Source organism: Somniosus microcephalus, chromosome 20, assembly GCF_052327205.1.
Source record: "Somniosus microcephalus isolate GS21.2 chromosome 20, FLI_Smic_1.0, whole genome shotgun sequence".
Classification (NCBI taxonomy): Eukaryota; Metazoa; Chordata; class Chondrichthyes; order Squaliformes; family Somniosidae; genus Somniosus; species Somniosus microcephalus.
In genome coordinates, this window is record NC_141006.1 from 49,672,384 (window position 1) to 49,690,077 (window position 17,694).

Consider the following 17,694-nt stretch of genomic DNA (forward strand, 5'->3'; position numbering starts at 1 on the left):
TTATGAATCATCCTTTTCTTCTTCCTAAACTACAAATGCTACAACATTGTAGTGGGAGAAAAAAAATCTAATCTTCTAAAACCAGAGTGCATTGAAATCTATTTATTTCCATTTGTAAAGTTTTTTTTGGTTTGTCATTATTTTGGTTAAACTGTAATTGAAGATTTTTTCTGTACGTTACCGATCGCGAAGCCAAACACATTCTACGTAAATTCACGGAGTTTCATTACACACAGTGCAAAGAGGATAGCCCCTCCCCTTAAATATATTTCCCGTTTTCCTTTTTTTTTAATGTTCCACTTTCCTTCCCCCCCCCCCCACCCCCTCAGTTTTTTTCACTTTCTATTCCTTTAAAATGTAATACTAGTTCTTGGCTACAAGCAAGAAGGCAAAAGAGCTCAGCAGTTATATGCTGCCCCTCCCTTTTCCTGGTTTCCATATATTTCTTTCTGTTCCTTCAGAGATAAAATTTGTAGAACCCTGAACCAGTGGCATTTTGAAGCCTTTTCTGTGGTAATAATTGTAAACCATAATCATCACAGCTAATTTAGTTGCAAGGAGTTTGGACAATAACAACAGGACCGTTATTGGTGGTCATCCCCATAGTTGCCATGGACCTAATTTGCTGTTGAAGGAGACCTTGTTTGTCGGATATCTGAATTACATAGATGCTGATAAAGATGCAAGGGAAAAGATTGTAGCTAATCCTACTTTGTATCTTGGCTTAGAAAAAATGTATTTCAAACATTTTTCTAACAATGGAGCCAGTTGTATTTGAGTTGCTGACTTTAGGCAGTCTGCTACTGTGCAAAGGTTGTACCTGTGATAAAGAAAGAATGAACCTGCATTTGTATACAGTCCCCACCACTTAAACCTCCCTGCTTATCCCCGACAGCTGCCTATATCTGGCAAATGGCTCTAACCATTTGCTATCACCATAGCTGTTAATTACAAAGGTTCTTATGCTACGTACTTGAGCCCCAAACTTCAGAACTTCTTTGGCATAACGGTTCCCATGCCCTCACTCTGAGTAGTACAAACATAAGAACATAAGACGTAGGAGCAGGAGTAGGTCATTTGGCCCCTCGAACCTGCTCCGCCATTCAATAAGATCATGGCTGAACTGATCGTGGCCTCAACCTCCACTTCCCTGCCCGCTCCTCATAACCCTTGACTCCCTTATCGTTCAAAAATCTGTCTATCTCTACCTTAAATATATTCAATGACCCAGCCTCCACAGCTCTCTGGGGAAGAGAATTCCAAAGATTCACAACCCTCAGAAGAAATTCCTCCTCATTTCCGATTTAAATTGGTGCCCCCTTATTCTGAAATTATGCCCCCTAGTTCTAGATTCCCCCATTGGGGGCAACATCCTCTCTGCATCTACCCTGTCAAGCCTCTTCAGAATCTTATATGTTTCAATAAGATCCCCTCTTATTCTTCTAAACTCCAATGAGCATAGGCCCAACCTGCTCAACCTTTCTTCATAAGATAACCCCTTCATCTTCGGAATCAACCTCGTGAACCTTCTCTGAACTGCCTCCAATGCAAGTATATCCTTCCTTAAATAAGGAGACCAAAACTGTACGCAGTACTCCAGGCGTGGTTTCACCAATGCCCTGTACAGTTGCAACAGGACTTCCCTGCTTTTATATTCCATTCCCTTTGCAATAAAGGCCAACATTCCATTTGCTTTCCTAATTACTTGCTGTACCTGCATGCTAACTTTTGTGATTCATGTACAAGGGCCCCCAGATCCCTTTGTACCTCAGCATTTTGTAATCTCTCCCCATTTAAATAATTTGCTTTTTTATTTTTCCTACCAAAGTGGATAACCTCACACTTTCCCACATTAAACTCCATCTGCCAGATTTTTGCCCACTCACTTAGTCTATCTATATCTCTTTGGAGATTCTTTGCGTCCTCCACAAAATTTGCTTTCCCACCTATCATTGTATCATCAGCAAATTTGGCTACATTACACTTGGTTCCTTCATCCAAGTCATTAATATAGATTGTAAATAGTTGAGGCCCCAGCACTGATTCCTGCGGCACCCCACTAGTTACAGTTTGCCAACCCGAAAATGACCTATTTATCCCGACTCTCTGTTTTCTGTTAGTTAGCCAATCCTCTATCCATTGCTAATATATTACCCTCAACCCTGTGAGCTCTTATCTTGTGTGGTAACCTTTTATGTGGCACCTTATCGAATGCCTTCTGGAAATCCAAATACACGACATCTACTGGTTCCCCTTTATCCACCCTGCTCGTTACATCCTCAAAGAACTCCAGCAAATTTGTCAAACATGATTTCCCTTTCATAAAACCATGCTGATTCTGCTTGACTATATCCTGATTTTCTAAATATCCTGCTATCGCTTCCTTTAACGATGGACTCCAGCATTTTCCCAATGACAGATGTTAGGCTAACTGGTCGACAGTTGCCTGCTTTCTGTCTCCCTCCTTTCTTAAATAGGGGCATTATATTTGCGGTTTTTCAGTCCGCTGGGACCTCTCCAGAATCCAGGGAATTTTGGTGATTACAGCCAATGCATCCACTATCTCTGCAGCCACCTCTTTTAAGACTCTAGGATGTAGGCCATCAGGTCCAGGGGACTTGTCCACCTTTAGTCCCATTAGTTTGCCTAGTACTTTCTAGTGATGGTGATTGTTTTACGTTCCCCCCACAACCCCAATAGACCCTTGATTATCCATTATTGGGATGCTTTTAGTGTCTTCTACCGTGAAGACCGATACAAAATATTTGTTCAAGGTTGTTAGATCCATGTGTTAATGGAGACACGGAATGCAGGAGTTGATTTAACAAGTGTTTACTGAACAAAGTTTGGAGGTGAACTAACAACACAAGACGCTACACAGGCTTATATACCCGAGCGGTCACTACTGGTACTACAGTATACAAGGGCTTCAAAAACATAGTTCCTCTTAAAGGTACATACACTACAATTCCTCCCCTTTTAGATAAATAGTACATAACATTTTAAGTAATCATTAAATAACATTTTTACAAGAACAATAATATACACATTTGCTGAAGTTAATCAATTACAAATTCAGTCTCTCTGGAGGCTTCCTGACTCGGTCCGGATAACGCCTCGGTGGTGTAGTAGGTTCTTTTGGCAAGGTCGATTCGGCTTCAATGCTAGTGTCGAGTTCATCTGGTTCCAGTATCACCGGATCGGAGGTAAATACTATGGGTATCTCTGCTTCATCACTAGGCGTATAGAGTTGTGGTGTAGGTTGTCCTTTTTCGGATGACTCTATGATCTGGCCAGCATGGCGCCTTATTATGCTTTCTCCAATGTCCACGGTATACATCAGCGGTCCTAGTCGTGTGCAAATAGTTCCAGGCTGCCATTTCTCGGTACGGTAGTCCCGGGCCAAAACTGGTTGACCTATCTGGAAGGTTCTAGTTGGCCTTTCATTCATGCTTTGAAATTGCCGGTTCTCTACGTCCCTTCTGACGTTTGGCTTGACCAAATCCAGCTGGCATCTTAGTCTTCTATTGAAAAACATCATGGCGGGGGTTTGGTTTGTAACCACATGTGTTGCATTCCTGTACGCAAACAAGAAGTTATCTACCTTATGTTGTAGATTTATGTCTTCATTACCCATGGCCTTTATGGCCTTCTTGAAGGTCTGGACAAACCTTTCAGCCAATCCATTGGTGGCGGGATGGTATGGGGCGGACGTGTAGTGCTTAACCCCATTGTTTTTTAAGACCTTCCTGAATTCTTCGGATACAAATTGCGGTCCATTATCAGAACAGATCTGTTCAGGCAGCCCATTCCTGGCGAATATGGTCCTTAATACTGTGATGGTTTTTTCCGTGGTGGTGGAGGACATCTTTATTACCCCCGGCCACTTGGAGTGTGCATCCACTGCGATTAAGAACATTGAGTCCATATATGGACCAGCAAAGTCGATATGTACCCTTTGCCATGGAGATGAGGGGCTTGTGGTGGGGCGTTTTGGACCTTCTGGCATCCTAGACAGCTCTTGGTCATTTCTTCGATATCTCCATCGATACCTGGCCACCACACAAACGCTCTGGCTAAGTTCTTCATTTTCACTCCACCCAGATGCCCCTCGTGAAGCTCCTTTAGCACTTTATCCTTGAGTTTGGGTGGAATCACCACTCTGGATCCACACATCAAGGTTCCTCGGCACACTGACAGCTGTTCTCATCTTTGCGAGAATGCTGGCAACAGTGGTTCGCCATGTGCTGGCCATCCCTTCACCGTTAAATCGTAGACTCGTGAGAGAGTCGGGTCATTTCGCGTTTCCTTTTCAATGGTAGAATTTGTCACCGGTAGACATTCCACTATGGTCGAGTGGAATATCTCCACTGGGTCCACTGTACGCGCCTCTTCCACCGTTGGCAACGGTAGGCGCGATAACCCGTCAGCATTCCCATGCTGTTTTGTTCCTTTGTACTCTATGTCATATTGGTGTACCCCTAGGAAAAGGGACCACCTCTGTAGCCTTTGCGCTGTCAAAATGGGAACGCCCTTTTTAGGGTTGAATATGGAGACGAGGGGTTGATGGTCAGTCAACAAGGTAAACTTTTGTCCGTGTAGGTAATGGTTGAATTTCTTCACCCCCCACACCAGGCTGAGTGCCTCCCTGTCGATCTGGGCATAGTTACGCTCAGCTGAGTTCAATGAGTGTGACGCAAAAGCTATCGGCCGCTCCGAGCCATCAGGGAATCTATGCGATAATACCGCTCCCACGCTGTAAGGGGATGCATCGCACGCCAGTCTGATTGGCAGTGATGGGTTGTAATGAGCCAACACTTCCCTGGACGTGATCAAGCCTTTACATTTATGGAAGGCACGTTTACAGTCTTCGCTCCATTTCCAAACTACTCCCGTTTGTAGCAGTGCGTTAATCGGGTGCAGAACCGTCGACAAGTTTGGTAAAAATTTTTGATAGTAATTTACTAATCCCAGGAACGACCTTAATTGTGAGACATTTTCAGGTGCTGGGGCTTTTATGACCGCTTCAATTTTTTCAGGTGACTTATGCAACCCTTCTTCGTTAATGACATGGCCACAATATGATATTTGTTTCTGGAAAAATTCGCACTTGGGGCGATTTGCTCATAGGCCCCGTTCTCTCAGCCTCGTGAACACCTGCTCCAAGTTGGCAAGGTGCTCGTTGTTGTTTTCTCCTGTTACAAGGATGTCGTCTAGGTAGCATTGAGTCCCCGGAATCGCTTGCAGGACTTGCTCCATAGCTCTTTGCCAGATAGCCGGAGCTGATGCCACTCCGAAAACCAGTCGATTGTACTGGTACAGGCCTTTGTGTGTGTTTATCGCGAGATACTTTTTAGAGGCCTCCTCAACCTCCATCTGTAGATATGCCTGTGCTAAGTCAATTTTGGTGAAACGTTTCCCTCCGGATAGTGAGGCGAAAATATCTTCTATCCTCTGAAGAGGATACTGTACCGTGTGAAGAACCGGGTTTACAGTCACCTTGAAGTCCCCACAGATGCCAACTTTTCTCTGTTCTTCAGATTTATCATTATTCAACGTTTTCTTCATGACCGGGACGATGGGTGTTGCCCACTCGCTCCAATCTATCTTGGATAACACGCCTGCTTTTTCCAAATTCTCCAGCTCTGCCTCGACGGCTGGACGAATTGCGTATGGCACCAGCCTTGCCTTAAAAAACTTGGGAATTGCCGCATCTTCCACTTTTATTGAGGCGGTGGCGCCTTTCAAGGTTCCTAGTTCCTGTTGAAACACTTCTTTGGCGTTAGCCAAGATTTCTTTTAATCGTCCAGGTATGACGTCATCATCGTTTTTTTTCTTACTGGTCACCGTCAGTGCCTGAATGGAGTGCCAGTCTAAACATATCTTTCTGATCCATTCATGTCCCAACAACGGTGGACCACCATCTTGCAGAACGTATAAATACAACTTCTGTATTTCCTTGCCGTTGTATACAACAGGCACCCTTATTTTCCCTCTGGGGTATACTTTCTGCCCCGTATATGTCTTCAAGATAATGGATGTGTCTTTCAAAGGTATATGCGGAAATAGCCACTCGTAATCCCGTCGACTCATGACGGTCAGAGCTGATCCTGTATCTAGCTCCATTTTGACTGGGGACCCCGCTATCGTGAGGGTAACCCAAATGGTCTGGTAATCTTCTTTGGCAATTACATTATGTAATTTGAGACAGCTTAGTCTCTTGTTTCCGGAGTCGCTATCGCTCTTCTGGTCTTCGGAGCTACTGTCCGTCATCATTTGTACCTTTCTGTACTTTTCCTTATTGGCCTTTTTACTGTCAGCGGATTTCTTTCCAGATCTGCATACACGTGCAATGTGTCCCATCTTTCCGCATTGCCTGCATGCTTTGTCCTTGAACCAGCAGTCCTTCTGGTCATGGGTGGATCTGCCGCAGCGATAACATCTCTCGAAACCCCGTGTCATTTCATGGGTGCCGAAGTCCTGTGGCTTTTGCTGTATCTCTGCAGCTCCTCTTGCTGCTGCTTCGTATGATACAGCCACACTGAAAGCCTTGTCCAGTGTCAAATCTTTCTCAGAAAGTAGTCTTTTCTGTGTTCCTTCGCTTAGGAGACCGCAGACGAATTTGTCTCGTAGAGGATCTGCCAGTCCTGCCCCGAATTGGCAGTGCTTTGACAGCTTTCGTAATTCGGTGAGGTAATCAGCGTTACTTTCATTCTTGTGCTGATTGCTCCTGTAGAATTTGAATCGTTCTGCTATCAGCAGCGGTGTTGGGTTTAAGTGCTCCTGTAAGGTATCAACAATCTGCTTAAAATTCTTGTCCATCGGTTTGGCTGGAGTGATCAAGTTTCGTAACAGCCCGTATGTCCTTGCGCCCATCAGATTTAGAAGTACCGATGCCTTTTTATCATCCGCTACTTCATTCGCCTTGCAATATACCTCCATTGTTTCCACATATGTGGTCCAATCTTCTATATCACTATCGAAAGCAGTAATATTGCCAGTCTTCGGCATCTTGAAAATCTAAAATGGCGCTTCCCGCGCTTTTCTTTCTTCCCCGCCGAGTTAAGATGGTGCCTCCCGCGCTTTCCCGCCGCTGTCGCTGCTGCCAACGCTGTTCTCCGCGGTTCCCGTTGCGACCTGCAGCTTTTCGCAGTATTTCTATTTTTTTTATATATCTCTTCAATAGTTTCTCCGTTACTTGGAGAACCGTTCCCGTCGTGGAGCGGACCCTCTGGGACTTTCCGCTCCCTCTGCTCGGTCCGAACGCCGACCTGCTTTGCAGCACCGGCCGCGCCCTGAGTGCTCCACCCTCTTTGCTTCTGCTTCCCGACTCGCTGCCCGGCCCCGTTGCAGAGCCACCCGATCGAGCTCTAGCCCGCCGCAGCCCAGGAAGGATCAGTGCACTACCTGCCACCAGCCCGTTTAGCTGGGGAAACCACAGACTGGAGACCAAGCCTGGCCCTCGTTTTCGAGTTTCTTCGAGTTATATATATTTTTTTCTTGCTTCTGGCTTCGACCTTCATCTGAGGAATCGATCCCCTTGAGGTGCTGTCGAATTGCAGGTAAGTTTGTTTCTAACTCGTCGCCACTGTTAGATCCGTGTGTTAATGGAGACACGGAATGCAGGAGTTGATTTAACAAGTGTTTACTGAACAAAGTCTGGAGGTGAACTAACTACACAAGATGCTACACAGGCTTATATACCCGAGTGGTCACTACTGGTACTACAGTATACAAGGGCTTCAAAAACATAGTTCCTCTTAAAGGTACATACACTACAAAGGTCTCTGCCATTTCTCTGTTTCCCATTATTAATTCCCCAGACTCATCCTCTAGGGGACCAATGTTTACTTTAGCTACTCTCTCTTCCTTTTTATATACCTGTAGAAGCTCTTGCTGTCTGTTTTTATATTTCTTGCTAGCTTACTCTCATAAGCTATCTTCTCTCTATCATTTTTTTAGTCGCCTTTGCTGGTTTAAAAAAATTTCCCAATCCTCTGACCTTTCACTATTCTTCGCAACAATTATATGCTTTTGTTTTCAATTTGATACCATCCTTTACTTCCTTAGTTAGCCACGGAAGGTTCATCCTTCTCTTGGGTCTTTCTTTCTCACTGGAATAGTAGATATGCAGAGTAAACTCTCACCAAGAATAATTAATGTGACATTAATTAGTTACTTTAAAAATGTCACCAGAAAACACACTCGTGCCGCCATGGCAACAGTAGAGCAAAGGACCCCACACAGCATAGTAATGGTCAATAGCAATAAAACATAAACTAAAAATTGATGCTGTAGTTAGTGTTCCATCTAAACTTGTGGAGTTTATAAAATATATCTCTAAAATACCAACAGGTTTCAACAGACCTGACCATGATCAGTGTGAGACGATAGGACGATCCCACTCCACATTACTCGCCACCTCCAATACCTCGGCCGTCAGGTTACACTGACCGCCATGTATAGCGGGCAAAGTGCGCTGACTCCAGCGTGCTTGCTATAAGCGGTGGGGACTAGCGCCTTTCACAACCTCGGGACATCCCAAAGCACTTTGCAGCCAATGAAGTAGCTTTGCAGTGTAATCATTGTTGTAATGTAGGAAACGCAGCAGCCAATTTGTGCACAATAAGATCCCATAAACAGCAGTGTCATAAATCTCATCATCGAGAAACTACCTATGAAATAACACTGGACGGCCAGCTGGTGGCGCCATCCAAGGAGTATAAATACTCTGGCGTTGACCCCAGCTTGGCAGGGACATTTTGTAAAGACAAGGAACTAGTGAAGTACAACTAGACCTCCATGTTCTGAAACAAGTTGATTAAAGCCTTGCTTTATGCTCAAACCAAGTGCGTAGTGAGTTTTATTACGTCAAGCAGTAAGATAAATGACTAAATAATCTGTTTGTGATATTGTTTGAGGGATAAATGTTGGCCAGAACACCGGGCAATCTCCCCTGCTCGTCTTTCCATAGTACCACAGGAGGAGGGCAAATGGGGCCTTGGTTTAACAGTTCACCCGGAAGATGGCACCTGCAACAGGGCAGCACTCCCTAAATGCTGCACTGATTTACCTGCTTAGATTATGTACTGAACACATGACCTTCTGGCCGGAATTTTCCTTACCTTGGCGCGGCCGGTGTCCGTGGCGGGTCCTGGCCCTGCTGCTGGCTCCATCCCACTGTACAAAATGAACTTGCCTTAATGGGGCCAATTAAGCCCCGCCCAGCGCGTTACCCGGCCCAATTAGATGGAGCGGGACTGGGGACGTCATTCATGCTGTGTTTTAAGCCAGGATCCGCAAAGGGAACCTGGCCACATTAAATTTTAAGTTCAATCTAACTTAGTGGGTGTTGAATCTTTACTGTACAATCATAATAAAAGTTACGAGTGACAAAGAAAAATTTAAATAAAATTATCATTAAGTAATATGACTCCATCTACAAATACGATCAAGAACATAATTTAAAAAGTACATTAGTTGTGAAGTTATTGCTGCTTTAGTCACAAATCTATAGGCTTTTGTATCAGTAACTGGTACAAATAAAAGGTGTGTGTGTGTGTATAGGTAATACATTTAAAATCTGCTTCATTTTATGTAATAGTAAAGGGGTGGATTTACAATCTTAGGGAAGTTCAACGGAACAGCTGCGGAATCCCTGACAAACCATGTAAGTGGTGCTTACAATGTGTTTCTGGGATTTCTGCAGCTCTTCCGTTGAAGTGAACAATGGACAAATGAGAACCGCCACAGAAATTCACCCTAAAGTCTCAGACGGAAAAATTAAATTGGTCATATTCAGGGACTGAAAGCAAATTGAACCAGTGGAATGAGTGATGAGAATGAAATTGTTATAGTTGATGACTTGATTTAATGTGTAACTGGACAATCACAGTATACTGTGAGAAAAACCTGACCAGAAACATCTCAAACATTTATTTAAATGGTATATGTCATTTTTTTTTATAGTGCAGATCAATTCACTGCAATTACTGTTCAGTTGCAAGGCAACAGCCGAGAATGGCCGATGAAAAATTAACATTTACCAGTAGCTTTTCAAGTAGTATAGAATCTCCATCAATCTGTTAGCTGATGTAATCAACGGGCTAGAAATTCAAATAATTACCGACAATCCGTAGCGCCATGAAATGGCAATAAAATGGCGGCCGCCGCTCTTTCGGCAGCTGGTGGCAGGTCACGTGATGGCCGCCATATTCCTCTCCCCCTTTGCAATGCCGGTAACTGACAGCGCCCTGGGGGGAAAAAATGGCGGCGTGGTGACATCATTCTGCGCGCAAGACCTACTTAACGTCACCAACGTGAACTTCGACCCTAGCGCTGAATTCAGCGCTAGGTCCTAAGCATGCCAGGTTAACCTGGTTGCAAGCAGGATGACTGGCGATGTCTGCAGCTCTTAAAGGGACACACACCTCATTCAGGTAAGTTTGAATTTAAGGGTTTGGTCTGTTTTTTTGATTTTATTGAAGTGGTGGCTTGCTGCAATAGATGTAAAAAGGATTTTGTGTGTAGGGAGTGCTGCTGGATGCTTGCAAGGGCTCGGATGGTAAATGAAGGCTTTTGAGAAGACAGAGCATGCTGCGAATACTCAGCAGGCCACGCAACATCCATGGAGAGAAAAAGAGTTCACGTCTCAGGTTGACATGCTGCCTGACCAACTGAGTATTTCCAGCATTTTATGCTGTCATTTCACATTTACAGCACCCGCTTGCAGAGGGAAGAGGACGCCGCTGAAGAGGAGGAATCAGATGGAAGGATGCATCCCAGACAGCCCCTTTGTGGCCGGGATATCCGGGATGGAATCATCTGCCTGCGGTCCCACTGGCTGGGCAGGCTGCATTTCTTGGGTGTGTGGAATGAAGAAGGCACAAGGGTTGAGTTGTGCTGACGGGAGGGCGGGAAAGCAAGCGGTGAATGCCAGAAGGAGGGTAACGTACCAGGATACCTGCAACTTGTATCCTTTCAGCCCCGCCGCTGGCCAAGGGCTCAACCATGCCCCTGCCAAGAATGGCCTGCACTGTCTCCTCCAAGGGGGTGAGATGATGCTAGGAATGGGAGATGTTCCTAGTCATTGGTGCAGATTGTTGGTAAGTGAGTGATTGGGGGTTGTGCATTGAGCAGTGTGTGAGGCTAGTGGTGCAGTTGGTAGGAGATGGCTTTTGAAGATGCATTCATTGGCCTTGACCAGTGTTCTGAGGTCATGACGCTTCTTTGGGCACTGGTGGTGGGGGGGTGACACTGCTGGCAGTGATGGCCTTAGTGCTGTACCCCCACAGCGTTGTTTCTGGAGGGCCTCCTGGCCGCTGTGGGTAGAGGGCCGCTCTTGCAGTGTTGACCCCGCTGCACAAAGCTGGAGTGCTGCGTGAGACACCCTCGGTGCCCCTTTGCTGGCTTGCTGAGCCATTTGTGTTGGTGCTGAGGCAGTTTTCCCATTTGTTGAGGTTAGGAAGGTATTCAACTTTAACAGCTGAATATTCACATTTGTAACTTCTTTTAAATATTTAATATTTCTTAAAAGGCACAAAGGGCTGAAAAATGTATTTATTCACTGCATTTTATTTTGTATTGCTTCGGTGTGCATGGCCCCTTTAATTCTCAGACCTTTTCATTGCCCACAATTCCTAGCAAGCTCCACAGCTTCGCTCCCAGAGGCTGTGGGAAGCTGCAACGCGGGACCCGGACAGGAACTTCGTCCCGGATCCCTCCAGCAACCCCACCAGGACGGCGTTTCACGGCAGGTGAGCGCTGCGCCACCTATCTCCACGCCGCCCCCCCCCCCAGACCAATTTCACTCGCTTAGCGTTGCGGCCATTTTCAGTGGCCATTAACTGCGTGCAGTTGCCAGTAACGTCGGCAATTTCACTCGCTTAGCGTTGTGGCCATTTCCAGTGGCCATTAACTGCGTGCAGTTGCCAGTAACATCGGCAATTTTGCTGTCGAACACTAATTTTTCCCCCAGCATTTTATTTTGGTTTGTTTTCCATGCTGTTGAATAATCAGCTGGAGCAACGGCCACGGAACTCACGCCTCAGGTTGACAGATGTGGTTCCCGAGCTGCGTGAATCCTGTGGCCAAGCAGGGAAATTTAATAAGTAGGGGGGAAAGGGCTCTTAAGTGCCTGTAAAGTACCGCATAATGATTTCAGTTGGGTCCCCCGCCGCTACAGGTCGGGTCAGCTCCATGCTGCCACATGCACCTGTGGGAAAGGCGAGTGGGAGCGAGTTGACAGCGGGTGTTCCCGACCCCCTGTCAAGAAAAACAACTTTTCCACCCGACCCGCCACCGATCGCGCCCGCTGCCACCATGGAAAATTCAGCCCTTTGAGTGTGCTACCACTGAGCCAAGGCTGACACCTATTATAAAGATTGCATTATATCCTCTATGTAAACGTTGGTATCTTCATTGCATGGTACATTTGCTAGCAATCGATTTGAATAATGGTGTACAAATTGGGTAGTGCTGTTGGCACTATTTCTCCACCTTTGCCCCAATTTGATCGCCCCTCCCTGGATGCCAACACAGTTTGAATCAGTCAGTGCATAACCTCGGGATCCCGTTCGACCAGGCTGAGCTCCAAAAGCCTGATGACCCAAATTACTTTTTTTCTGATAATTAAACAGTTCTCATTCAAAATCTTGCTCTCTGATATTGATAGCAATTCCCCATTGTCCTCCCCTGCTTAGACTGAAATAGCTGCCATTTAACACCCTAGCTCTCCCACTTGCCTTTTGCCCAAGCTGTCTTGCACCTGCTGCTGTATTATCAAACTGTGTGATTTGGAAGCATGACAGAAATGTGGATCTACAATTCTGCTGCTGGAATAAGGGAGCTGGTTAAAGCAATGCAGCTTTCCAACAATTCGAGCGTCAATGTAAAAGCACGTCAATTGAACAAATGGACTTCCTGATCTGGATCCATCTTGTGATTTGTGGGGGAAAAAAGCTTTCCTAGTACTAAACCTCTTTAAATGTTGTTTAAGCCTGTTTAAAATTGAAGTTCAAAATGTTTAAAGGCCTGGTGAGCTGATTGTGCATTGTTGAGTATACAGTAACCAACCTGGTGCTATCTGTTGCGGCAATGCAGGAGAAAGCTTTCCAACAGGAACTGCACATTTTCACTTTTTAAAGACTTTTGTGAAACAACCATTTTTGCTGGTTTCCACATTGGCACTGGGGTAAAGGAGCTAATTGTAAACGTGAACACTACTCTCTCACGTGGGTAATGTCAGGCCTTCTGTACCTGATCCAAGTGCCCGTTCTTTATATGTGAGCATGCACAGTGAATATCGGACTATTCAACCTTGAAATGCTTCATAACTGAGCACTATCCTGTGTGCTCCTGATATCCATACAGGTGCAACTCCCAACAGATTGCTAAAGGGCAGCAATTGGGAATAGAGACCATATTTTTTTCCTCTCCCTGACTGAGGGGTGCGGACCCATTGTGACACACCAGCTCGATCCATCCATGAGATCAGCTAATACAAGAATGGGAGGGGACACCTGATCTGTAGAGCTCTGTGCTACACTGGGGGGGTAGGTGTGATTTTAAACACCTTGGTGCTGGGAAGTTCTAGTTACTTAGTTAATTTTATCAATGTTTATTCCTCGATGGACTTGCTGTGTTGTAATGGTGCGACTGTCATTCCATTGTTGAGTAAAGTTGTTGTGCCTTGGCAGAATTGGGTTGTGTAATTTAGAAGATTTCCATCAGTATGCGCAATAAATTTGTTTTGATCTTTTTATCATTCACCAGTATTTCTAGGCAACCTTAGAAATGTTTGGCTCATGGTATCGAACCAATCAAGAGGAGGTAGCCAAAATTAAACCCCAATAACTCCAGGCCTCCAGTAATCTTTTCAGGAATAAATTGAAAGTTGAATGTAACTCCCAGTAATATTGGGCACACAAATGAGCACAGATTGTAATGGGGATGTGGAGTGGTTTGCTTTATCTGATGAAGATTGTCTGACGTACATGGTGTATCAAGCAGCTTGAGCTTAGTGTACAATACCTCCAAATTAAATTGGGTGATCAGGCAAGTCAAGTTGGAAGGAACATATTTCAATTATTGACACGTCTGAAGGAGCTGAACAAAGGAGATCAAAAAATAATCAACTTGACTTTTTGAACTCCTGAGATTGAACAAAAATTATTTTGGCAACCAAATATTCATTTGACTAGACATTCTTGAACACTTCTGTAAACGAAATTAAGGATATGGGTCATTTCATGAGGCATTTAATTGGTTAAAGATGCAAAATTACTCCTGTTAGAGATTGGAATATTCACCAACTTGAAAATGTGGTATGAGCAGTAGGCTTGTTTTTTTTTATAATACTTGTTTTGAGAATGTTTCTTTGCGTCTAATTTTTAAATGACTCCAGTTTTAATGAGGATATCTGTGTCTGTCATAGATTTTATTGCACAAATGTTTGAGGGAGACTGGTCCCCACCCCCCACTCGTGATACTGTATGTAGTGTGGCGCCTCGGGGAAACACAAAGCTTTAAATCCATGTTCTATTAATCTGCCTATATTCTCGGGTTGCCAGTAACGGATCTTAATGATTTAATTTAGGATTTATCCACCAATGAGACAGTGGTGCTGAGAACAACCCTTTGCAAAGCCCTGGCCCACAAAATTCAAGCAGCACAAATCCGTGCATAAGATACACAAATACAAATGGGACTGAGTTGACTGGGCTTTGAGGGACACATGTGGTCCACAGGCTACAGTTTGAACACCCCTATTCTAATCCGTGACAGTAATTACCTTTCTGTGGATGCCTATTATACAAATATAATTTAAAAGACTCCGTTGGAGTGATGCATCTTGAAATTTTGGAAGTGGATAAAACGCGATCTATAAAATGAGCACAATTAACTGTATTTATTTTGCAGGACCAATGCAAGAATTGCTGTGCCTAATGGACCAGGTGGCTAATAGAGAATACAGAAATTATTCTAGTTCTTGGCAGCACCCGTCAGATCTCACTACCAGGTAAACCTGAAATATAAACACATTGCTGTTTTTTTTAAACTAAATGACTTGCTACAAAAGCTATTTATTTTACCTTATTAGTTTTTCTTTTTTCCTCACCCATTCCCTGAGTTCCCATTCCGTGAAGACTTCACTAAATCAGTGGATGAGTTGGAACTGCAGAGCTCTGAATGACCCTCTATAACCAGTTACTGGGACAAGGCAAATTTCCCATTCCACTCCATGCATGTATTGCAATGCGCAGAGTGTGGGAAATAAACTGGGAGAACGGGAAGCAATTATTTTACAAAACGTTCAGACTTAATTGCATTAACAGAAACCTGGCTGCAAACTGGACAAGAATGTAAAATAAACACATTAGGGATATAATATGTTTAGGAGTGGTGGTATCTTGTGTTCACTGCGTATATCAATGATTTGGATATAGTCCTAGAGGGAGTGATATCAAAATTTGCAGGTGATGCCAAAATCATAGAATGGTTATGTTGTGTCTGTGTATAATAAGACACAGACTGCAGGAGAACGGTACAACAGGTGTTTACTCAACGTGGCTCACACGGGAACTGATCTGTACAGATTACTACTCAGTGCTATATACAGGTGTGGTCACTGCCGGTACTACAGTATACATGAGCTGTAAAAGATAGTTCCCCCCATTACAATTCCTCCCCTTTTAGATTAACAGTACCATAACACTCATTTAACAATTAAATATCAAACTAATTACAATTAACACTTTTAACATGCAACATTAGCTGAAAATAGTCTATTTATATATTCAGTCTTTGGGGAGGCTTCCTGATCCTTTCTGGATAGCGCCTTTCCCGAGTGTCTTGCTCTTGGTGCGGAGGCGATTCTGGCCCCCTGTCGTCGGTTGGTTCATCAGCTTCCGATGCTACTGTTTCTGGGGTAGATGCGACCTGTACATCGGGTTCATCACCAGGTACGTATGGGCGAGGCATGGGGTTGACTTGTTCCTGTGACTCTAGGATCTGGTCAGCATGGCGTCTCACGATGCTCTCCCCAACGTCCACTGTGTACATTAGTGGGCCCTGCTGTGTGCATATCGTTCCTGGCTGCCATTTTTCTGTTCGGTAGTCGCGGGCCAAGACTGGTTGCCCTACATTGAAGCTCCTTGTTGGCTTCTCATGGATGTGCTGGAATTGCTTACTCTCAACATCTCTTCGTACGTTTGGTCTGAGCAAATCCAGGCGAGATCTTAACCTTCGGTTAAAGAACATCACGGCTGGGGCCTGGTTGGTGACTGCATGTGTCGCATTCCGGTAGGCGAACAGGAAATTGTCCACCTTGTGCTGCAGCGGAATGTTGTCATTGTACATAGCCTTTATTGCCTTCTTAAAGGTTTGTACGAACCTCTCAGCCAATCCATTTGTGGCTGGATGATACGGGGCGGATGTGTAATGCCTTACCCCATTCTTTTTCAAGAACCTCCGGAACTCTTTGGACACAAACTGTGGTCCGTTGTCGGAGCAAATCTGTTCTGGCAAGCCATTCCTGGCAAAAATGGTCCGTAGGACTGCAATAGTTTTCTCCGTGGTGGTGGAGGACATTTTGATGACCTCAGGCCATTTCAAGTGCGCACCCACGGCTATTAAAAACATTGAGTCCATGAATGGACCAGCAAAATCAATATGCACCCGTTGCCATGGAGATGAGGGCCACTCCCATGGGTGTAGAGGTGCCAGTGGTGGTGCATTTTGGACTTTCTGGCATCCTGAGCAGCTCTTGGTCAGGTCCTCGATTTGTTTATCGATTCCCGGCCACCACACATAAGCCCTGGCTAGGCTTTTCATTTTTACCCCTCCCAGATGACCCTCATGAAGCTCATTGAGCACTCTATCCCTTAACTTGGGTGGAATTACCACTCTGGATCCACACATCATGGTCCCCCGGCACACTGACAGCTGTTCTCTCCTTGTCGAGAATGCTGGCAACAGTGAGTCGCCATGTGCTGGCCATCCCTTCACCGTCAAATCATATACCCGAGACAGTGTCGGGTCATTTCGGGTTTCCTTTTCGATACAAGCGTTAGTTACCGGTAGGTATTCAACTATAGTCGAATGGAATATTTCGACAGGATCCACTGCTCGTGCTTCCTCCGCAGTAGGCAGTGGCAGGCGTGATAGCCCATCAGCATTTCCATGCTGTTTCGTGCCCTTATATTCAATCTCATAGTGGTGCGGCCCTAGAAAAAGTGACCATCTTTGTAGTCGTTGCGCAGTCATCACCGGAACGCCCTTCTTCGGATTAAAAATGGAGACAAGAGGCTGGTGATCAGTCAGCAAGGTGAATTTCTGCCCGTGCAGATAGTGATTGAACTTTTTCACTCCCCACACTAGGCTGGGCGTAGTTACGCTCGGCTGAGGTTAGTGATCGTGACGCAAAGGCTATTGGCCTCTCTGAGCCGTCCGAGAATTTGTGCGACAGCACCGCTCCAATGCCGTAGGGTGACGCATCACATGCCAACCGAATTGGTAATGCTGGGTTGTAATGGGCCAATACCTCTTTCGATATGATTAGTGTTTTGCTCTTCTGGAAAGCTCGTCTACATTCGTCACTCCACTTCCATGGCACCCCAGTTTGCAGTAGGGTGTTCAGTGGGTGTAGTATTGTAGACAAATTTGGCAAGAACTTATGGTAGTAGTTTACCAGCC

General features: G+C 45.0%; 1 protein-coding gene across 3 annotated transcripts in view; it reads left to right on the top strand.

Annotated features, from left to right (window-relative positions):
• s100pbp (S100P binding protein) overlaps window positions 1–17,694 on the top strand; it is a 98,567-nt gene that overhangs the window by 46,751 nt on the left and 34,122 nt on the right. For all 3 annotated transcript variants that reach the window (XR_015072925.1, XM_085962657.1, XM_085962658.1), the window contains exon 5: window positions 14,920–15,019. Coding sequence is in view for 2 of the 3 variants with exons in the window: in XM_085962657.1 (XP_085818783.1) it covers window positions 14,920–15,019 (100 nt within the window). In the remaining variant the exon portion in view is untranslated. The remainder of the gene's footprint in view (window positions 1–14,919; window positions 15,020–17,694) is intronic.